This window comes from Mustela nivalis (assembly GCF_964662115.1).
Source record: "Mustela nivalis genome assembly, chromosome: 7".
Classification (NCBI taxonomy): domain Eukaryota; kingdom Metazoa; phylum Chordata; class Mammalia; order Carnivora; family Mustelidae; genus Mustela; species Mustela nivalis.
In genome coordinates this window covers 107,727,237-107,750,630 of record NC_139026.1, presented here as the reverse complement: position 1 = coordinate 107,750,630, position 23,394 = coordinate 107,727,237, and the positions used below count along the sequence as shown (strand labels likewise).

Here is a 23,394-nt window from a genome sequence, read left to right as displayed (position 1 = left end):
AGGGGTGAAATCAATGTCGCTCCCACACAGGGTTTTCGGGGCATGGAAAGTCCAGAGTCCAAAGCTGGTTTTGCCACTTTCTAGTTAACAGGTTGGCCTGCCTGAGCCTCAGTTTCCTCACTGGTAAAATAGGATCCTAATGGCATCTACCTCAAGGATTATGGTGAGGACTCAATGAACCAATATATCTAAGGTGTTGGGAGCTGTGCCTGACTCGGCCGGTACACCCCTGCTGCTCCCAGACCCAGAGGGCCCCTTGCCCGGCCCTAGGTTTGCATGCTCCAAAGACTTGCGGTAATGTTGTAGGGGAACGGCACAGCCCCTATCCAGCTCTGATTTATACTGTTAGGAAACAGGAGGGAAACCTCATCCCGAGATCCCAGGTTGCTTCAGTCTCAAGCACTCTCCAGATTCTGCCTGCCCTCTAGAGCCCAGCGCCAAGCCCCTCTAGGCTTGGCGTGACCCTGCCAAGCCTTCCCTTGCTGTTCTTGTGCCTGCCCTCCAGCCCCGCTGGCCTCAGCCCCTGCCCCTGTCCCTGCCTGGGCTGGACCCGCTTGCCTCTGGATTCCCACACCAGCCTCTCAGTTCTCCCCCAAGCTGTATCCCCGATCCCTGCATGTTCCCTACGCTAGATGAGCTCTTCGGGACAGAGCAGCACCGGTGACCCGTTCTCCTCTACCTCCAGGACAGAAGGCAGCCTGGCTCGTGGCATATAGTAGATACCGTTTGATGACTTGATGCACGAATTGAGTCCCTATGACTGAGGGCGCTGGAGAAAAATGGGGATTAAGCCCGCATGTTTTTGAAAACACGTGCATTCATGGAAGCAAAGGCCTTACAAGTACATGCCTCAGAGAAATGTCCACCACCATTACTGTCTATGCAGAAGTACTGAGCCCTTTCCAGACATTGCCTCATCTTATTTTATTTTTTTTAATTCTATTTATTTATTTGAGAGAGAGAGACAGCGAGCACAAGTAAGGGGGCAGAGGCAAAGGGAGAGACAGAGGGAGAGGGAGAAGCAGACTCTCCACTGAGCAGGGAGCCCGACGCAGGACTCCATTCCAGCACCCCGAGATCATGACTTGAGCTGAAGCCAGATGCTTAACCGACTGAGCCACCCAGACGCCCCTCACTTAAATCTTCATTTTACAGATGAAAAGTTTCAGAGAGACAAGATATTTGCTTAATATCACACAGTCTCGGCATCAACCTGGTAACCTTCGGGAAACTTAACTCAGACTAGGAAACTCGGTCTCTAACTTGAGTGCACCACGAGGCCCCAGCCTCCTCCTCCATCCACACGCCCTGCCCTGCCCCGCGCCCAGTCCTGGAGCCCTCGGGACTTCCTCTCAGTCTCCCAGTCTCCTGCTGCCCAGCAGGGTGGCCCAGTCCGCAAGCCCACAGCCATTCAGTGGCCAATCTTGAAGCCTACTTGTTTGAGGTCCAGCTGCCTTTGCGAGGAGCCAGGAGAGCTCCAGTGCCAGGCGGGGTGGCTCAGAGGGAATTACAGAGCCGGGCACTCGGCTGCATCATGCCAGCTTGCGTTACGAGAGATCTTTATTACCTAGAAGACAGGTACCTGGCTACTGGGCAAAGCCAACTGGAGAGGATGGGATCAGGGCCATCCAGCCCATGCCTGCCACAGAGAAACATGCCTGCACGGTGTTACTCTCCCACCCTTAGTCAATGGTGGGCAAGCACTGCTTTTCCCAGAAGGGTGAAGGCAGATCCTGGTCGATAATAATGACTGCATTCGTCAGTGTTTCTGATTTACAAAACATTTTTTAATGTCCCGTGAAGGGTCTTAGTGGATAATGGTAGTAAAAGTCATAATGCTATATATTATAATTACAATAATTAATGTTAATATTGATGCCATATACCTGATGAGGAAATTAAGGCTAAGGGAGTCTTAATGACCTCCTGCAAACCCACAGCTAAGACTAGCTCCATGCCATGTCCCACAACCCCATGGCAGGTATGTGCAGGAGAGGTGGCCTCTGGGCTGTGAATGGAAGAGTCTTGATCTTGCCCTCCATGGCACAGTCAGACTCAGAGTTACACAGCAACACAAAACCTCAGACAACCTCAGCCAGTTTCCAATCACACACTTCAACTATCTCCTAGCCAGCCGCTCTGTTCATATGCACCAACCCAAGTCACATACCCACAGCAGGAACCACTGCTACACACTAATACTCGATGTGTTTGTAGACACTGGTTTGGGAGAGCAAAGATTCATACATGTAACTATACACACATGCCCCTCACTGCACACACACCTAAGTGTACACACTCCTTAACACGCATACTTCATTCTGTGAACACATCCAGCACCCTTATAAAAATGCATGGGTCCTAACTGCATCCCAAGTCACTCACTTAGTAGAAATTCCCCAAACCTATGCACACGCAAATACATGAATGCACACACACTCCCCCTTGGATATCGAGACATGCATTACACATGTATCTACAGCCCTCCAAGTGCAGTCATGTGCGTGCAGGCACACACACACACACACACAGAATCGAGATGAAGGATGTTGTACCACCTCCTGACCACGTGGGCCCTGGAAGGATATGATGTCCCATGGGGACCTACAAATCCTCCATCTGTGGCTACATGTGGGTGGCATTCGGCCAGTCCTCTAGCCCAGTCCTGCCTGGCATGACGGAGAGGAGCGGGCCAAAGGCCAAGTTCAGAGCTGCAGCAACATGAACAACTGTCACATGGGCATGGTGCCATCAACCTTTTTGTCCCTGAACACTGAGCCAGGTTCCTGATCGGACCTTGCTGAGGGCAGACACTTCCCACACTGCAGAAGACTCCCCTAGAGTGGAGAAAGCTATGTCTGGGTATAAGAGGCTGAAGCTTGCACGAGGCACTTGAAGACCCCACTTTACTGTGTGACCTTGGGCGGGCCACCTCAACATCTCTGAGCCTCAGTCACCACATCTGTGAATGAGGGATAATAATACCTTCCCTTCAGGAGTGTGTCAATCAAATGAGATGATAGATGTACATAAATGCCTCGCACACAGCAGAAATGAGTACATGCTGTTGAAAGACAAAATGAATGGGTGAATAGCAGATGACTGTGAACGGCACTCTAGAACTCTCTCTGCTGAAATCCCCTCCCTCTTCTGCCTTTTGAACCTCCCACTCTGATTTCCAAAGTAGGGCATTGCATCACTGCCCTGTCTAAAGTTTTGCCCCTATGACTTCCTATTAGCCTCCCACTCCACAGATTCTTCTGGAAGGCCCATCTTAACCTCCAACCCCACTTCCTCCACTCCCTTGCCTTCTGGCCACACTTTCCTTCTTATATTATTTGAACACATCCATTTCTTCCAGCCCCAGGGCCTTTGCACAGGATGTTTTCCCTTCGTATCTTCATGTGGCTCTGTCCCTAGCTTTACTTAATCTCTCTGCTTAAATGTCACCTCCTAGGTGAGGTCTTGCCTACCAAAACCATCTCCCCCCCCCCGTCATCCCCTTATTTTCCCTCTGAGCCCTTATGAATTTATATGCACATATAGTCTTGTTTAATATCTGTCTTCTCTTGAACGTGAGCTGCACGATGATAGAGTCTTTGGCCATGAATCCCCAGCACCTACAGCAGAGCCTGACATACAGTAGGTGCTCAATAACTACCGGCTAATGAACGTATAGATAGGACTCGAGCCCTTGAGGAACCTAAATAAATTTTCCATCCTTAAATAACAATAAGGTACTGAGCTCCCCTCTCTCCACTTCGTTGCTCCTGTACAGCATAGCTCATTATATTTTCATTTTTCCCAGCCCCCAGCTAGTCTAATTATTCACAGCACTCATGTGAATATTTGTGTATGCATGTTGATAAATGAGTGAGCTTGGGCCGATCTATGCTAATGGTTCTTAGGGAGCAGCATTCTGAGCCCTTCATGTAAATACCCTTGGTCACCCTCCTTCCACTAACTCCCAAGTGAATGACAGTCTCCAAGGCGAAGTCCACAGCAAGTGCATTCTGAAAAACTTCTCTTGGCCGCCCGATGCATGTTACCGCATCGTCTGGGGGAAGGCAGTGGAGAGTGGAGGTGAAGACACCAACTGTCGCAATCACCCTGCTAGGGCTTGAATGTGGGCACCACCTCGAGTCACCTAACCTCCTCATGCCCCACCCCGCAGCTGTAGTGGGTATCAGAACACGTATCAAGAGAAGCTTATAAATCACTTAACACAGTCCTTGCCCAGTGTAAGCTCATGATAAAATATTTGCTTCATTAAGTTATTGTGACTTTTCTCTAGTCAGTGATGCCACCTTCCTCAGTTTCCCTATAGGACTTTCTGTGGCAGACGGTCTGCAAGTGGAGTTGCCCATCATGCTGATGGAAACACATGTGCTATTCCTCCCACCTTCCAGAACAATCTTCTCTCTTGAACTCAGGGCTCCCTCCAGTTATCAACCTGCTCCTTTACTCTTCCTTATAGGAAAATTCATCAAAGAGTTTTCTGCACTCATTGTCTGCAGTTCCTCTCCTTCTCTCATCCTTACACTTATTAGGGAAATTTCAAACATGCATTTTACTAATCTCCTGCCCCAATATCTTTTGCTGGGGTATTTTAAAACATACCCTATTTTAGATTATTTTAGCTCGAATGTATCTCTAACAGGTAAGAACTTTAAAAAGATATAATAATGGGATCATTATTATGCCTAACTGAATTAACAATAATTCTCCAATATTGGTGTTCAAATTTCCCTGGTTGCCTTAAAAATGTCTTTTTACAGTTGGTTGGTCTGAATTAGGATCTGCTCAAGGTCCACCCATCACGTTTGGTTGGTTTGTCTCTTTTCCCTTCTCTCCTAACCCAACATTAATCAGGCTTCTGCCCTGATTGTGTTATCAGAGCTAGGTCATTGATTACCTCCACGTTGCTAAGGCTGATGGGCAGTTCTCCCAGTCCTTGCTCTACTCCAGGGCTTATCTCTCTGTCCCTGCCCTCCTGGTTGAAACCCCTCTTTGCTAGGACACCACATGCTTCTCCAGCTTTTCTCTTGACACCGGTGTGCACTAAGTCTCCACCTCTGGTCCTCTTCAGTCTTCTCACTCCTTGGTGATGACATCCAGTAAGGCTTTCAAAGCCTCCCCAAATGTATATCTCCAGTCCATTCCAAATGCCTACCAATCATCTCAACCTGGAGTGTCCAACAGGCATTCCATAGGAGGCATTTCAAACTTAACATATCTGAAACTCCTCCTGAAATCTTCCCCCCACCCAGATCTCCCCATCTCCCCCTTCCAGTAACTTTCGCCCAAACTCTTGAACTCACATCCAATCCCCCTTTCTCTTACATGCCACACTAATCCTTGGTCTGACCACTCATAGCCACCTTCACTGTTACCACCCCAGGTCCTCGCCTGGACTTTGCAACAATGTCCTGTCTTCTCTCCTTGCTTCTAGCTTTCTTCCTCTTCGGGCTGTTCTAAACAGAAACTCAACCCAGCAGCCAAGGTTCCTTTTAACCTAATTTTTCTTTTTCTTTTTTTAAAGATTTTATTTATTTATGTGAGAAAGAGCGTGTGAGTGGGGAGAGGGGCAGAGGGAGAAGTGGACTCCCCACTGAGCAGGGAGCCTGGACCCTGGGATCACGACCTGAACCAAAGGCAGATGCTTAACCAACTGAGCCATCTAAGCACCCCTTAGCCGGGTTTGTCGTAAAGTCAAAATCAAACTCATCACAATGGACGTCAAGACCCTATCAGCGTGTCTCAACAAAGAACACTGGTATTTTGGACAAGAACATTGTTCACTGCAGGAGCTGTCCTGTGCTCTATTGGCTGTTTGGCATAGCCTTTGCCCCCAAATGCTGGGGGAGCGACACCTCCCCCTCAATCTAGCCAGCCATTGTGGCAACTAGCATATCCCTACCCATTTCCAAACACAGCCTGGTGGATCCCATTTGTAGCATCTCTTACAAGATTTGCTGCACCCCTGCACTCTCCCACTTTGCAACCCTCCACCAACATTTCTGATTTTGCCTCAGACTATTCTCCCTCGGTTCCCTCTGTTCGGGTCTTACTTCAACAACCAGGCTGTTCCCTCAGTCCCTCAAGGGGGCTTTGCCTCTGCCATCCTCACTCCCCCACCCAGATTTCTCAGACCCCCCAACCCCCAGGCTCTGGGTCTTTGCCCAGGTGTTATCTTCTCAGTGAGAACTTCCCAGGACTCCCTGTTTGAAACTGTGATTCCCCTTTACTCCCAGGTCCCCTTCTCTGTTTTATTTTTCTCCACGACACTCACCCCATCAGATGTAACCCATGTTCTCTTTCTTAATCTTGCTGATTTTTTTTTCTGTCAGCTTCCTGACGAGAGTTGAGGGGTTTTTTTTTTGTTCACTACTGTACCCCAGTGCCTGGAACAGTAGGAATGGGCTCATGGTAGACGACCGAGTATTTGTTAGGTGGAAGAACAGACATATCATGACTACATACTTACACAGAGAAGAAAATAAGCACTTTTAAACCAAGGAATAAAGAATTGACTTCATTCTTAGCCAGGCCTGGATTAGGCTCAGCCTGAGGTGGGAAGTAGGGGGAAAGGTAATGGGAAACTCAGTTTCCTCCTCAGATCAGTTCAGGAAGACTTCCTGAAAGGGGTGGTGTTTTCGGACTCATCTTTGGCTGGTGGGAAGGAAACTATATACCTTGGCAGCTCCCCCAACCTTGATGTCTATGGGCAACAAAGGAAGCCAAGCTAAAAGAGTGGCGAAGACTCTTCAAGGAAGAAGGCACGTTTCCGGAGTCTTCTTTCTATGGCAACTGATCTGTGTCTGGAGGAGGCTGCAGGAGCACACCTCAGCAACTGGAGGGCCAAGTTCAAATGGAACTCCTAGGTCATGCCTGCCTACCCACCCACCCCTCAGAGAAACACCTCCGAATGATTACACGGCTGGGCTACCCAGAGCTTGCCTTCCAAACTCTCAGTAGGCAAGAAGGAACCTAGATTCACAGCCAATGGCCTACTTCACAGCTATTAAAAAGAATGAGGCAGCTTTCTTTATACTGCATATGGAAGGATCACCAAGACAGATTATTGGGGGGGGGGGGAAGCAAGGTGTAGAACAGCATGTAGTTTACTGTCATTTGTGTAAAAGATAATACACACACATAAACACAAATATATACATATATTTGTGTGTGTGTGTGTGTGTGTGTGCTTGAAGGCACATAGAATAACCCTGGGAGGTTGCATGAGAATTCGTTAACTTTTCTGGGGAGGTGGTTTCTGGGGGGTGACAGTGGGAATAAGTGGGTTGGAGGGATTGTCAATGAGAAGTCTTTCTATTCTGAGCCCTCTGGAAGACAAGGGGAATAAGGAAGAGAGCCCTCTACCTTCGAAAAGCACTTTCTGGCCTCGAAGGTCCCCAAAGAACAGCAACTAATATACCTCCTTGAGTGCTCACTGCCCGCAGGCACTCGCCTTGCCTGGCGCTTTTTTGGCCTGACCTCTTTATTTCCCTGCAGTCCTACTAGGTTAGGAGTATGCGCATCCCCGTTTCAGATGAGAAAACCAAGACTGTCACTGCTGAGTATGGCAGCGAGCACGTGACCGAGTGCGGGTTCAAACCCAGTGCCACTTTCTGAACGATTATGCCTCATCATAGGTTGCGCCAGAATTCTAAGGCTAAGTGATTCTATAAAATACAATATAAACCATGGAAAGGCTGAGATACAGCTGGGATTCTCTTGCCCACGTGTCTGGGTACGAGGGAGGCTTGTACCCAGGGGAGGTGGATGCTGTGTAGAAGCTGGACCTAGGTGACACCGGCCTGATCCCCGAAGTCACCCATGCCTTCTTCTCTCCTTCTTCCCCCAGGTGAATGCACGCCCACCAACCTGGGTTGGGGCCTACGGAGGGCTGGGAAAGGATCCGCGCCAGAGGGGAAGGGGGCGTGGAGTGATCCAAGTCTGGGGCTGGGGGCAGGCAGCAGCGGCGGCGGCAGGAGCAGCAGCGGCCGGGTGGTGACGCAGCACGGAGGCCCCGACCTCCCCCCTTGGCTCGCGAGAAGGCGCGGGCGGCAGCGGCGCCGGGGGGCGCTCCCAGACGCCGTGGGCGGGCGGCGGTGCGCACGCCGGGAGCAGTCGGAGGAGGCCGTGGGGCTGGGGCGGGGCCGGACCGCGGGGAACCGCCGCACTCGAAATATGGGTCGAGGCGCGGGGCGAAGCCAGAAGGGAGAGGGGCGGGGCGGCCCAGCGAAGGCCCGCAGCGCGAGCCCGGCGGGGGCTCCGGAAGGCGGGCGGAGGGGGCGGGGGTGTGGCGGGCGCGGCCGAGCCCGAGCGCACAGGTGCCAAGGCTGCGCCTCCGGAGCGGGTGACTCAGCAGCAATGCGCCGGGCGGGGGCGGGCCGGGGGCGCGGGGCGCGTGCGCGCGGGAGGCGGGGCGGGGTGGGGGGGCAGGCGCGGCTTCCCCCGGTCGGGGTGCCCGCCCCCGCGGGGGAGCGTGGAGCTCGGCGCAGGGCGGGCGCGGTGCGGGGGCCGGAGGTTCCACCGTGCTGTGAACAGCTCGCCAAGTCGCCCACGCAGCCGAAAGCCCGGCTGCGCGCACCCTCCCCGCTGAGAAGCCCCCGGGGAAGCGGCCAGGGGAGGAAGGGCTTTCCCCAGGCTTTCCGAGCGAGGGGTTCCTGGTTCCCGACTTCTCCCTTCCAGCCTGCTCCCAGTTGTCACGCGAAGTCCGGAGGGAACCCGGTGGAACTTCCTGGCGTGCTTTAAAGCTGGAAACCTCTACAGAATTCACCTTGTCCCTCCCCCACCTGCAGGGCAGGGCCACCCTACATTGCAGGGGTCTCTTTCTCTCTCTCTTTCTCTTTTTTTGAAAGGGAGCGTGAATTCTCCCTTTGTCCCTGATCCTGACCTCCCTTCCTAAGGCTCTTACCATTCGGAAGTCACTTCGTAAGTCTAAGCCAGGTCCTTGATGCTGCCGCAACCTCTCAACAACTCTGCCTCTCGTGGACTTAGTGAGTCTAGGGGAGACAGTCCAAGAGTGGGGCAAAGAGTGATGGTGCCCCCTTGATCGGGGGGAGATCAAGGCCCAGAGAAAGGGAGAGGTTTGCACCAAGCTTACATTTGGGGTCTGTGAGGATGGTACAGCCACCAGGACTGAGGGGCCTGGCTTCTGGGTCAGGGACCTGCCTAGTTCTGGAATTCCCTTTAGCCTTCCATGACTGGCTCATAGGAGGGAAATAGCCCCAAGAATGTCAAAGATGCCAACCTAGCCAATTTGGAAGCATCCGGGACATCTCTGTAAAGACCAGACTATGCCAGGATACACTGAAACTAGACAGAAGCAAGAGCTTCCCAACCGCTTTGTAGAGTTTTTGTCGCTGTTGCCGTTTTAAAATAATCATTGTGTTGAATTCATGTGTTGAATGAAAATTGTGGTGCATTGGAATCATTTATCAAGGAAGAGATTGTGGAATTCCCTTGCCTCTCTGCCTGGGGTGGGAGTGCATTCCTCATAGCAGGGAGACAGCTGGTAGAACCTGACAGCTCCAGAGCCCAGATAGGTCATATGGTGCCACTCCCTGGCCAGAGATAGGCCAACTCTGGTCCAGGGAAAACCACAGCGCAGCTTTCCATGCATCCCCCTGCTGCTGGGTGTCTGAGCTTCCAAACACAATACCTTAATAGAGAGTCTCTGATTCCTGACCCCTGCCCTTGCCCACCCTTCAGGCAACCTTCTTCCCAGGAGCTGGCAGCTTCCAGAAACCTGGTCCCCTTCACACCTGCAGCGAGCATGTAGACTCGCCCCATTTTACAGAGGGGAAGACCCAGAAGGAACTGTCTAGCCAAGAGAGATGAAATGAGTCATGCAGAGAAAGGAGAGAGAACCCAGAGTCCTAACTGTGTAACCAGACCATGGAGTCATGGGGAAGCAGAAGGAAGACCTATGCTGAGTTTTGCCATAAGGTCCACACATCTTTTTATGGTGTGTGCTGTGATCCCTCTCCCCCACCCCTAGTAACACATTCACCTCTGCACAGCCGTAACCATGAACACATCTGATGCTTATACACACCTGCTCACCCTCCCTTCGGGGTCCTGACATTTCCCTGAACAGAGCTGACACTGCCCGGTCAAGAAATAGGAGTAAGAGGCCTGGAGCCTGAGGCTGGTCCCTGTTTCATCCCTCAGGCCAGAATCCAGTTCTCTCTCTCTTCTGTTTCCACCTGGAGACATGGCCACATCTTGGGCTTCCTTTCCTTCCCATCATCATAGACCGATTGCCTATTCCTGGTTCAAGCTTCTGACAAGGCCATGGGCCTGGGGCAGGGTCACTGAGATGAAATACTCAAAGGGCTTTCTCATGCTTAATCCTTAACACGGTTTCCCACACGAAGGACTGGACTGGTCTAGGGTTAGAGGCTGGCGGCAGAGGGAGAGGAGACCTTTGCAGGCTCATGGAGAGGATTGGGGTGGGAGAAGCCCTGATGTGGCCCTCACTCCCCAGCTGGCCTTAAGAGCTGAGCCTCTCATCCAGCTTCTCTCTTGTGCTCAGCTGCAGACTCCGGGCTTTGGGGCCTAACTAAGCACAACCTCCTCCCCCAGTAGAGATTCCCTCCAGCTGAGATCTTCTTCAGCCTGGACACCTTATGCTACCTCCCTCCACCCAGTGATTGCTGAGCCTGCCTGGGACCTACATATTAGGAGATTGTTTCTTCAAGCAGTATTTATCAAGCTCCTACTAGATGTTGAGTTAGCCCCTCATCCCCCATTCTCTCCAGGCCCAGGTAACCCCAACCTCTACCACCTGTTAATGCTCTCACCCACCTCTTCCCAACCTCACAGCAGACCCCAATAGAATCGTGTGAAATTTTGCCATCTAGAGAATTATTCTAAGATCCTAGAAAGGATCAAAAGAGATTACCCCGTATCAGGATGCTCCTTAAATTCCTGCCGAATGATTTTTACCCATGAAGCTCATTGGGCAAGTATCCCTTCTACAGCCAAGATAATCACTTTTCCAAGGCAAGCCAATGTGGGAGTGCCCTGGGTCCCCCTGCCATTCAGCTTGCCAGGTCCAGGCCAGGCAATTCCAAATCCCTGCAAAATATGGCAGAGATAAAAATCATTTAGGTTTTCAACAGCCTCCCCTGTGAACCTTTCCACTCCTTCTGAGCCTCCTGCTCTGTCTCTTAGTCAACCAGTGCCGCCATGGCACCCCCCCTCCCTTATCAAATCCTTTCTCGGACACTGCTCACATCAGAACTCTTTCATGCTGAAGTGTAAAGGCTGATGATAGAGCTAAATGTGTTGTTTTTCTCCTGTCCTAGGAGAATTTGCATCTTAACAAGGGGGATAAACTTGAAGTATTGAAAGGAATCTCTAATTGTGGAATTTCTGGCAGAGGCGAGCTATTCTGGAAGGTAGAGACCTCCCTGGGACCCCTGAGTTCCCATAACTAGCTGTAGGTCTGGCCCCGTACATCCACGGGACAGTCCTGACCAGCTACAGGGGCCCGTCACTGGATAATGTCAAGTGCACCAGGGGAAGAGTTCTAGGTCTCTTTCCACCACTAACTCATCTGGAAACACCAGTCACTTCTCTCTCCAGCCATAGTTGCCTCACGTGCCACAGTAAGTTTGGAGCCACGGCCCTTTTCGTACCTTTCCAGCTCTGACCTTTGCTTGACCTCCCAGCGGGGCTGGAGGACCTTAGCCCAGCTCCAAAAGCGCTCCCACCCCTGCAACTGTGGCCTGGAGGGAAGGGCCCAGTGCCGGCACAGAGCATGGGGAGGCGCTCGGACAGGCGTGCGTGGCCTCAGTCCACAGTCGCCTGCCTGCCTGCTGGGGACAAAAGGTACCACTCAGCATATACACCGGGCCTGCAGAGTTACATAACCCTCCCAGATGGGATATTCCAAGGGGCCACCGCAAAGCAGCCCGGGCCTCTGCTGCTCCCAGGGCCACCCGTGGCCGCCTTTGCCTGTGGTGGCCTCATAGCCACAACCGCCCTGGGAGGGAATGTCAGAAGCCCATTGTCTGTTCTGTTTTTGTTTTTTGCTTTTTGTTTTTTCTTAGATGGCATTTCATCTAAGGAAGTCTTAGGAGAAGAAACTCTTTTATCTAGCCTTGACCCGAGAAAGTAGAATCCTCCCGTAACCTCCCTGCCTTCTCCCTCAACCCACCACCCCAAGTCCCACAACACATCAGGCTGTTCTTTCCTCAGGCAAACCCTGCTGGGCTTTGTTTTTTGTTTTTGTTTTTGTTTTCAACTTTCGAACCTCAGAAAGAGCTGCAAAGAACAGGGCTGCCCTTTCAAAATTCCCAGGATGGAAAAATTTGGACAAATGCATGTAGGTTTCATTCCAGGGAACTGGGACACATTCTCCTGGCCCAGACTCCATTCCCCTCACCTCTTAGTTTTATCCTCGACAGGTTCATATACTAGAGGAGACTGTGGCTTCCCCATTTAGAAAACGGGCAAGATCATTCTTATCACCACGGGGCATTGGGTGATCCCTTTGATGTCCTTAGGAGAAGTGCAAATCATCTTAAAATGCAACAGAAGACATTTCAGTTGAGCTTAAGGAGGCATTTCTCAACAATAAAGTTGTGAGACCCCATCACAGATCACTAAGGGATGGTGGATTTGTCCTGATTGGCTGTATTCGAAGGTAAGCTCTGCATGCGTGCAAACGAAATAGTTTGGGTGCGCACTGTCCGAAAAGAGAGGGGCAGATGAGAAAAGGGCACATGTAGGAAGCTGGCTTGGAAGCAGGAAAGGGATCTTGAACTTGGTTTCAGGTCTTTCATTGTGGTCTGACTGGGGATGAGCCCTGGGTTCTTTATCTGTAGAAATGCTACAATGTCTTGAGCACTTACTAGGTTTCCAGAACAATATTTTTAAAATGATACCATTTAATTTTTAAGCTTTACAGCAACCCTTCAAAGTATATGTTACTTTTCATTTTATAAATGAAAAAACCAGAGGCTTAAAGAAGGTAAATAGTGACTATAGGATCTCACAGCTGGTAGGGGATAAAGCAGGACTCACACCCAGAGATGCCTGACTCCAAAGCCCATGTTCTTAACTACCTAGATCTTGAAAATTCTGTGATTCTTTAGTTCCTTAAGTTCCCTTCAGCCTGAAAAGTCTAAAAATTTCTCCCTCCTACTGCTCCTCGCCCTTTTTGTTTGTTAATGCCCTCACTCCTTGAAATGGAGATGACCGCCACTCTCCTCCCTCAAAACAAGAAACCCTTTGCAGCCTGGGTGAGAACCTGCCCTTTGTGCTTTTCCAGGAGCTGAGGAAGAAGGTGCTGCAGTGGCCCAAGGCTTGGAAATCCTGCCAGATGGCCTTGCACTTGGGGGTCTGCCAGGTGCAATGAGAGTGTCCCCAGGACCTCTTACTAAGAACCCCCACACCAAGCTGCTGCTTAGCTAATGTCCAGGGCCACTGAGAGTATGTTTGGGCCCCAGTGAGAAGTGTTGAGGCTCCCCAGCAAGGTCAGTGTGTCTAAAAATCTTTACCTGGGATTTAAATTCAGGATCCAAGTCTCTTTCCAGACCACAGGTCCAGCTGTTGGACCCAGCTCTCCCCTATTCTTCAGGATCATTCTCGCTTTTGTTGGCTCTCCCCCCACACCTGACTCCATCTGCCTTGTCTCGTAAGTGAGCTTTGAAACTCGGGCCACACAGATATCTGCTGCATCAGCAGAGCCAACTACTGCTCCTCTTGTTGGGTTTCAAGCCAACAGGAGAATGTTCCAGGATGGTCTCATGGGGCCCTTATGGTGTTCGCTATGTGGGCTCGGGAAGGGCTTTGGAGTGAGGAAGGAGAACTCGAATGGAGCAAGGCACCGGGAGCTGGTGAGGAGGACAGAGAACAGTGGGTTTTCCCAGAGGCAGGGGTGACTCGTTTCTCTTGAGCTGTGTTCTTTTTGGATGAAAGGGAGGAAGGTCTGGGCTCTTGGGCAAGCAGGGAACAGAAAATCTTTACAAGTGCCCACTTTGTGCCAGCTTCTAGGTGAGCAAAAGGATGCATACTCCCTCCGCTCCGTGAACCTTCCTTCTGGCCCCATTTTCCAGCTTACCAGCTGGAATTCCTCTCCTTGCTGGGGGTAGAGGAGAAAAGGAGGGTAGGCAGGCAGTTTGGTGAGCACTGGCCTTCATGGTGCTTCTTCAGCAAGCAGGCCTTCCAGCCACAGGTAGACAAGGACTCTGAGTGTTAAGGCTCTTCTTACTCTGCTGATAGGGTTTAGCCTGGTGGGAAGTGATTAGGGTTGGGGGTACTGTACTGTCCGAAGATGGAACGATATGCATATGCAGTACAGGTCATGAGATGAATCTCTGGGTCTCCATCCTCCTTCCAGCTGCCCTTGGCCCTTACTCCTCCTGACATAAACCCTTGACTCCAACCAAGAAAACCTTCTCTCTGGGCTCTCAGTATGCTCCTCCTTGTCACCTTGTTCTGTTCTGATAGACTGAGCAGCAATCTGCTTACACTTGCTTGGATGATTCTAGATATATGTTTCAGGTATGTCGACAGAGACTGCTTGCTTCTTTCCTGGTTTTCCACTGACAGACAGACCTTTACACTCTCTTAGTAGCTCTCAGAATGGGCCACATAGGAGCCACCATCTCTAGGCGGACGAGCCTGACTCAGTGAGGACAGAGACACCTGCTCCAATCAGCATTTTAGACAACAGGCTAAAAGGCGCATCTAATGATTGTCTGTCCTTCAGCCTGCAGTCATTATGACACCGTGGAACTCAAAAAGTGACCCAAGATTTGTTTTATGCTTAAAGGGTGAGAGCAGCTTAAAGGAGACTTCACTGGGCTGCGGAAGTGGAATCAAAGGAGAGATAGGAGGAAGAAAATATGGGAGAGAAAAGGAGTTTGAGGGGAGAGAAGAAAGGGGAAAGAGAGAAGGAAGAACAAAGAGAAGGGGAAAGGTAGGGAGGAAGAGAAAGTAGAAGAGGAAGATGAGGGACAAAGGAAGAGAGGAGAGGACAGGAGCTACTGAGCCATTCAGACTTCCTGACTACTTGGAGGTGGGGGGTTTGGAGTAGGAGCTGAATGTGAATTATAATTCAAGAATCTTATCCAGCCTCCAGTAATCCCCTGCCTCGGGCTGGAGAACATGGGCTGTAAATGCATGGCTGGCTGGGTGGGCATACGTGTTCAGACAGAGAAGCTGTGGTCCCAGGGAAGCCAGTAGCCTCCGGTAGGGTCATGTGCTTCCACGGCACGAAGTAGGCTTTGCCAGATCAGGCTGAGGCTCTGACTCCAGCCAGGAAAGGGATAATCAATTCTGTAGATGCTGTGAGCCTTGATTGAAAAAATAAAGAGGAGGAAGCTAGATAGCTGCTTTCATTAAGAGGCAAAAGCAGTGGGGGCTGGAGCTTAGCAAAAGCCAGGAAGCATGCAGAGAAAGAACGTTAACCCCTCCAGCGTCTTTCTTCCGTGATATCTTTGCACTCACCCACTCCTTCATCGTCACTTCCTTGGCCTGACCTCTAAGGCCACCACCTTCCTATCATTCTCAGCTGAAGAAGAGGAAGAGGGAGAGGCAAGGCTGCATAATAATGCAGATCTGAAGACAATTAAATGATGCATTGTTTCCTGGGCCCAGGTTCCCCAGGGCTCTTGCTTCTCCTGGATTTGGGCAGGAAGAGGAGCTCTGGGTACAAGAGACAAACTGTGTGGGAAGATAATGCGTCTAACACAATGCCTGGCCCCATGTAACCCTCGCCCAACCCTCAGCAACCTCCCCAGGGCCCCATCTTTACTATAATGAGGCCAGAGAAGGGCAAGTAAAAAATGAGAAAGGATTTCAGTAAAATTATGATCAGAAGACCTCATCTGCCATGTCTTCTTCTTACTTCAGCGTGCCCAGTAGAGAACTGATTCAGCAGGGAGCTCCCCAGAAGAAACATCAAGGAGAGGGCTGCTGGCTCTGTTCTTCCTCTCCTCACTTCACTCTACCCGTAAAGATCTCTGCCTGCTGGTTGCATCCAGCCTTGCACCACTGAGAGATATGGGCAGAGGAGAATAGCCATAAAAAATGGGGATCAGGGGTAGAATCTAGATGGGGTCAAATGTAATCAGCAACAGTGAGTCATTACTGAGGTTCTGTGGGGGAAACTTGGGTTGAAGTTCAGCGAAACAGTGGGGAGGAATGAGTGGCACAAAAGGCACAAAAGGTGTTCAGCCAGCCAAGATGTCCATGATTTCACATCCAAGGGGAGAGAGTGTTGCAGGCAGGAGGTAAGATGCTCTCTCCATCTCTTGGTGTCCAGGCTCCGAGCAAGGGGAGACACTGGAGGAGCTGGAGGAAGGAGGGGGCTACTTGGGGTATTAACCTCTTAGTGCCTGGCACAACTTCCTAGGTGAGAGATTTTTAACAACTTTCACTCTCCTCTACCATTCTAATTATTTCTTATTTTTGTTTTGCTCCTATGGGAAGCAAAAACAGGACAAAGGAGAAGGAAAGATGAAGATGCTATGGGCAGAAGAATTGGGGCTCTTCAAGCTACTTTGGGGGCCACAACAAATTCCTTTTCCTAGAAAAAATGATCTTTCCTCAACCCTTTTTGCTCATGGTTCCCTGAAGAGATGCAGAGAATGTGGGGAAGAGAAAGGAGATACCAAAGGGCATGAGGAGAGGAAGCAGGTGAAGAATCATAATTATCAGGAAGCTGTAGCAACCCCCAGAAAAACAAATGAAATAGGTCTTTCCCCCCTATTTAGGGGAAAGCCACATAATACCTTGTAAGAACATTGTCTTATTGAATCCTGGGCACTGAGGGAAACCTGACTTTCTGCTTTTTATGTCAGACAAGGAAAGAAAACTGAAACTGAAAAAAGGACAGATGAGCCATTGGGGGAGCTGGGGAAGAAGGCTGCACCTTTGGGGGGCTTGACGCAATTGCTATAGGTCTGCCAAGTCAGATCATCCTGGGTCTTCACCCCTAGGAGACCATGGTTCCAGTCAAGTCTACTCTCTATGAGCTAACATATCCTTCCCCAACTTCTCTAACTACATAGATATGAGGAGAAAATGAGTTTTGAAGGAATACACCAAATCCCCACAAGTATCTGCAGACTTGAAACATGCAGAGACTAGATGAGATGAGATTCTTGGCTCTCCTCCCTGCTACCCCCACCCACCTCCTCCTGTAACATCACCATTGTCAGTGTCAGGTGCTGACTAGGTACTGATTTCCCCTGAGCCGTTCTTCCATGCAGTTCTCCCATCACCTGTATACTCAGAGGAAGGAAGCTGATATGTCACAGCCTGCCCAATACAGAGGAGAGAACATTCCAGTCCTCTTTCATCTCTTCTTCCCATGTCCCTGGTTCATTGACATTGAAAGTAAAGAAAGATCTTGAGGTCCTAGAGTCCCTCACTGGGGGCTAATGAGTATCTTTCTCTCAGGACCCAACATGAGATTCCTAATATCACCAAATAACCAAGTGGAAACAAGAATGCAGTCACCAGCTATAACAGAGAGAGACTTAAACACCCAAATGCCAACAACTCCGTTTGCCGACTCTCTCTCTCATCATTGTTCCCCTTCCACAATTGCCAACCATCCTGCACAGAAATCCTCCTTGAGTCAGAGGGAAAGAGCTATAGCCAGATTGAGTCCTCATGCTGTAACTGAGTCCTCCATTGGCTTGGTGCATTGTGTCTTTGCACCCCTTTGGTTTCTGTGGGGATTCAGAAGAAAGATGCCCACTCAGGTCAGCAGAGTAAGCTTTCTCTAAGAGCCACTCCTGGCTTTGATCCCACTGCATCAGTGAAAGAGCTAGACTCATTCCCCTGGGAAATGTTTTCTCCCACCCTTTCTTTATCCCCAGCACCCCTGCCTCCTCACATCATTCCTTCTTTTCAGCCTTATCCCCTGCCTCCTAAATTTTCTCAGACCCCAATTCTACTCTTCCTGGACCCTAGTCCTTTTAAAGCTCTTAACATGCATCTTTGCCAAACCTCTGTCTCTTTCCATTCAAATAATTTTACTACCTAAACTCCCTTCCAAATTCTTCTTAACTTAAAAAAAAAAAATTCAGCTCTTCTTTTTTCTTTTTCAGTGTAATCTTCATCACAACTTCCTTCTGATCTTGTCCCCTTTAAAATCTGTCAGTTTCTGATATCCCCAATCACTTAAAAACCCATTTCTTCCCTTCTTTGCCCCTCCGTAAGGGTCTGGATTCTCTCTTTTGCTCCAACATCCCCTGAAACCTCTCAAACACTGATATCAATCCCTCTTTCCCCCCAAATCTCCTTGACACACTTCTACCTCCAAACATCTTCTCATCTCTTCACTTCAGGTTGTCCTAGTCCTTCAGACTCTTAGGGGATCCCAATTTCCCCCTTAACTCCTTCTTACACCCATTTGCTTCCCTTTCTATTACTACAATCCGCCTCCCTTCTTCCCCACTCACTCGGGTCTCCTGCTCAGGACGCCCTTGCCGAGGGCGGCGGGGGATTTATGCTGAAGGAGGGTTCCAGCAGCAGTGCAACAACTCGGGGGCCGCTCCTTGTCTTTGTCGGCGACGGCCCCAGGCGCCACTGGGTGCTGGTGGGGCGACTGAGGTGCGTGAGCCCTGGTGCTGGGGCCCGGCTGGGGCTGCGCCAGGAGCTGTCCGTGGTGCTGAAGCGGTGGCTGCTCCGGCGCGGGCTGTGGCGCTGCGGGAGAGATCTGTCCGTGGTTCTGGAGAGGTTCCTGGGCCCCGGCGGCGGCAGCGGTGGCCGGGGTGGCAGGCGGCAGGGCTGGCGACGGAGGGATGAGCCCGGGCGGAGGCTGGGCTTGCAGCAGCTGCTGGTGCTCCCACAGGCTGCGGTTCTCGGCGCTTAGCTCGTCCAGCCGCCGCTCCAGCTCGTCGATGCGCTGGCGCTGGGTGTGGATGAGGCTCTGCTGGTTCTGCACGATGGCCGTGAGCTCCTTGAGGTAGAGCACGGCACGCACCGGGTTCTCCAGCAGGCTCTCCATGCCGCCCGCCGCCGCCTGCGCCCTGCCTGCGCCTCGGCGGGCGGCGGGGAGCGCGAGGGCGCGCAGGAGCCGAGCAGCCCCAGCAATCCGCTCGCCTTCCTCTCCAGCGGGCCCAACCTCCCTCCCCGCCGCCGCCGGCGCCGCGTCATGGCCACACAGACATTCACACACGCACCGAGGGGCGGGACCGCCGCGCCAGGGTCCACCCACCCACCCTCCCACCTCCAGGCTTCGTGAGGAGTCTCAGGTTCCTGCAGGGCTGACAGAGAAGGGAGATGAGCGAGGGAGTGGATAGGGGAGCAGGATAAACGAAGGGGACCAGAGATAGATAAATCGGGAGACCAAAAGAAAGCGGGTGAGGTGGACTTAGCGGTACTGGGGGAGTGCCGTGGGATGGGTAGAAGAAGAAAAGCAGATAAGGAAAGAGGAAAAGAAGAGGAAGAGGCCGGGAGAAGGGGAGGGGGGAGAAGGTGGCAAAGGGAAGAGAAATATATTTGAAACGAGGAAGTCATGGGACTCTGAAAGGTCGCATTCTTTTTCCTGTGTCCAACCATCCCAGAGGTTATGGGTCATCTTAAAGGCCTTCTGAGAGAGGCCACACTTGCCTCTTTTGTACTCAACAACCTATTCTGCTAGGGAATTCCCTGGGACACAAGGATCACAGAATTATAAGGGACCCTAGAGAACATCTAGTCCTTCTTTATTCAGCCAAGAGGGAACTTAGAGTGCGAAGTTTGTTTATGCTGGGTTTTCTCAGGAAATGAGACCTCAGGACAGTCTCAGCCACTCTACTATGAACATTAACTAAATAAACCCAGGTCCTGTGTGTTGGGTTGGCGGCTCTGGGAATGCAGGAGAAACAATAGAAATGACCGCCAGTCCACCATCTTCGAGGCCCCCCCTTTCTTAACCCTTGACTCTCCCACCATAAGAATGTATGCCCAGTTCATGTCTCCACGAGTAACCGGATACCTATGCAAGAAACCGGAACATCAGGACTCCCACAACCCTTCAATCCCCCCGAATACCGTACCTTATATGGCTGTGAACCTATTCCCTCTCTTAACCCAGATAAAAGACCCACTCGACCCCCTCCCAGCGTGACTTCCCCACTCCTCTTTCCAGAGTTGGGGTGCCTTGCCGGAGGGTGCCCACATCCTCCGGATGCAACTTTTCTGGTTCCCCTTCTACCTGAGCCCTGAAACTTCGCAGGAGAGCGCCTTTGATAAATCGTGCCTTGTGCCTACCTCGCCTGGTGTCGTGTTTATCTCGCCTGTAAAACCTTACACCGTGTGTCCTGGCTCAGGCTTCCAGAAACTTCTGAAGAGATCGTTCTATCAAAAAAAAAAAAAAAACATTTATGCAGTTCATTCTCCTACAAACACTGGGCTAGGTGGTGGTAAGATCGAGATGACTAGGATGGAATCTTTGGATTCTTGAAGCTTACAATTAAGTAGGTGAAACAGGTAGTAAATATTTAACTTCGATATATGGTTCTGGTTGTGTGTTATAAGATAGAAATATGCCCAGAGTACTACAGGAGCCCAGCAGCTTGGGATCTGGGAAGACCTTTTGGGGAAAGTAACACTTGAAGTGGAAAGGATTTTCCTGGAAAGAGGAACAGCAGGAGCAAAAGATCAGAGATATGAATCAGCATGGACTGAATCATTCATTAATTACTACAACAAATGTAGCAATGTACTAGGAACTAGGCAGGCCATACCCAGCATAGATAATAAGTTATGATTTCCATAACCAAGGAGATTATAATCTAGTACAGTAGATAAGGCATGCACCTAAATAGCTAAAATGCAAATCAGAATTTCTGTTAGAGCTCTTCCAGCCAAGTTTCATAGGAGTTCAGGGGAGGGAGCAGTTGTTTGACTCTGGTGGTCTGATCAGGAGAGGTGTTACTCAAGCTAGGTTCTGAAGGATGGAAAATTTCACCAGGTAGACAGAACAGGAGAGCAGAAGATGAAGAAGATATGTCAGACAGAAGGACAAGACTAAGGGATGGAAATAGAGAACTTTGATTTAATCTAATTTGACAGAAGAATGACCTTTTCCTCTGGGCTGTGAATGCTCTTACCATTATCTGTTATTCTCCTGTTCTATTCTCCACATGGTTGTTGTTTCCCCAGGGTAGGCGTATCTGTGGATACCACGTGTCCAGCGAGCTGGGTTAGCCAAGTCCATCTGGTGCCAGACTATAACGCCCTTATGGGAAAGGATAGGTGCTCTGCAAATACATTGGTTTCTCTGTACCAGTGTGTGTTTTTATTTTGTTTTTCTCCCATTTATTTTCCGAGGAAACTTCCTTCTATAAAGAATGAGTGATGGGCGCCTGGGTGGCTCAGTGGTTAAGCCGCTGCCTTCGGCTCAGGTCATGATCTCGGGGTCCTGGGATCGAGTCCCGCATTGGGCTCTCTGCTCAGCAGGGAGCCTGCTTCCTCCTCTCTCTCTCTCTGCCTGCCTCTCTGCCTACTTGTGATTTCTCTCTGTCAAATAAATAAATAAATAATCTTAAAAAAAAAAAAAAGAATGAGTGAAAGAACCTATCCATAGCTGAGCCAACAGTTGGGAGAGGATCCTTTGGTAGTGATCAGTATTCCAACTAAAGAATGAAGGTTGGGGGATGGAATGGGGGGATGGAATGAGGGCACACAAAAATTCAAACACTTTTCTTCTGAATTTTCTTTGCTTGCCTAGTCAGTTTGTTTTCCATGAGTTGGGTGCCCATAGAGACAATACTAATTCTACAAATAAAATAGCCTGCAGCATAATTATCCATAGGACTTGTTTGAAATGCAGGTTTCAGGCACCCATGTTAGTCCTGCTATGTTGAAATCACTAGGAATGGGGCCCAAGTACTTTCTTTTTTTTTTTTTTTTTTTTGGCGCTTTTTTCCCATTTATTAAAAAAATCAATTGTATTGAGTTACAACTTAAATGTAATACTATGCATCCACGTTGAATGCAAGATTTAAAGAGTTTTGCCAAATACATATACCCATGTGATCCAAATTTGCATCACTATAAAAAGTAACCTCATGCCCCTTGCAGTCAGTTGCTTTTAGCCTCAGCCTCAGTCCACCATTGATCTACTTTTTGTCAAGATAAATTAGTTTTGCCTATTCTAGAATTTCTTATAAATGGCAATCATAAAATATATACTCTTTTGTGTATTTTTTTGTTCAGCATAATGCTTTTGAGATTCATCTATTCTATTATGATATCAATAGTGTGTTCTTTTTTTTTTTTTTCTGAGTAGTCTTGTGTGGTATGGATAAAAACCGTAATTTACCCATTCACCTAAATGTGGACATTTTGGTTGTTTCTAGGTATTGGTTATTTTGAAAAAAGTTGTTGTGGATGAGCATAATGGACAAGTCTTTGTGTGGACCTATTTGGCGGGGAGAAACTCTGGAATTGGAATTGCTGAGTCATATACTAAATATATATTTAACATAATAAGAAACTCTCAAATTGTTTCCCAAAGTGGTTGTACTATTTTTTATCTTCACCAGCAGTGTATGAAAGGTTCAGGTGTTTTTACATCCTCACTAACACTTGGTATTTTTAGGCTTTTTAAGTTTTATCACTCTGAGTGGGTAGTAGTATATTAATATGGCTTTCCCAAATATTTTTCTGTTGACTAACACTGTTGAGTTTCTTCTCAGGTGCTGTTGGCCATTTACCTGTTTTCTCTGCCCACTAATTCTATTGAATTGTTTTTCTTATCTATTGATTGTAAGAGTTCTCTATATATTCTGGAAAGCAGTCCTGGTCAGATGCATATATTACAAATATTTTCTCTAATCATTGGCTTGCCTTTTCACTTTCTTACCATTGTCTTTTGAATAGCAAAGGTTTTTATTTTGATAAAGAAAATCTTACCATTTTTTTCTTCTCCTAGCTCATGCTTTTTGCGTCCTATCTAAAAATTCCTTGCCTATCTCAAAGTCAAAAGCATGTCCTCCTGTGTTTTCTTCTGAAAGTTTTACCATTTTTGTTTTTATGTTTAGATCTGTGGTCTATTTTAGGTTAATTTTTGTATTTGGTATGAAGAGTCGAAGTTCATTTTTTTCCTTAAACATTTGACAGAATTCATTACTGAAGCCATTCCAACTTGGAGGTTCCTTTGTGAGAAGATATTTAAATACAAATTCAAGTTCTTTAATAGATAGGGGGTTTTTCATCCATTCTATTTCTTTGTGTATCCATTTTGGTAATTTGTGTCTCTGGTAGGCAGAATGATCACCCCAAGATACCTGTTTTAGTCTCCCAAACCTGTGAATGTGCTATAGTCTGCTTTAGTCTCCAAAACCTGTGAATCCTTATGTGGCAAAAGCAACTTTAAATATGTGATCAAGTTAAGGATCTTTTTTTTTTTTTTAAGATTTTATT

The 23,394-nt window shown here is 49.2% G+C and overlaps 1 protein-coding gene across 6 annotated transcripts in view; it reads right to left on the bottom strand.

Annotated features, from left to right (window-relative positions):
* Positions 1-19,137, bottom strand: part of IQSEC3 (IQ motif and Sec7 domain ArfGEF 3) — a 102,082-nt gene extending 82,945 nt beyond the window's left edge. For 5 of the 6 annotated variants that reach the window (XM_082738022.1, XM_082738024.1, XM_082738026.1 and 2 more), the window contains exon 1: positions 18,441-19,082. In XM_082738022.1, the coding sequence (XP_082594148.1) occupies positions 18,441-18,988 (548 nt within the window). In that variant the 5' untranslated portion in view covers positions 18,989-19,082. Of the gene's footprint in view, positions 1-18,440 lie in introns of all 6 variants that reach the window. The other variant, XM_082738021.1, reaches the window with a different exon arrangement.
* Positions 19,138-23,394: the final 4,257 nt, after the last annotated feature.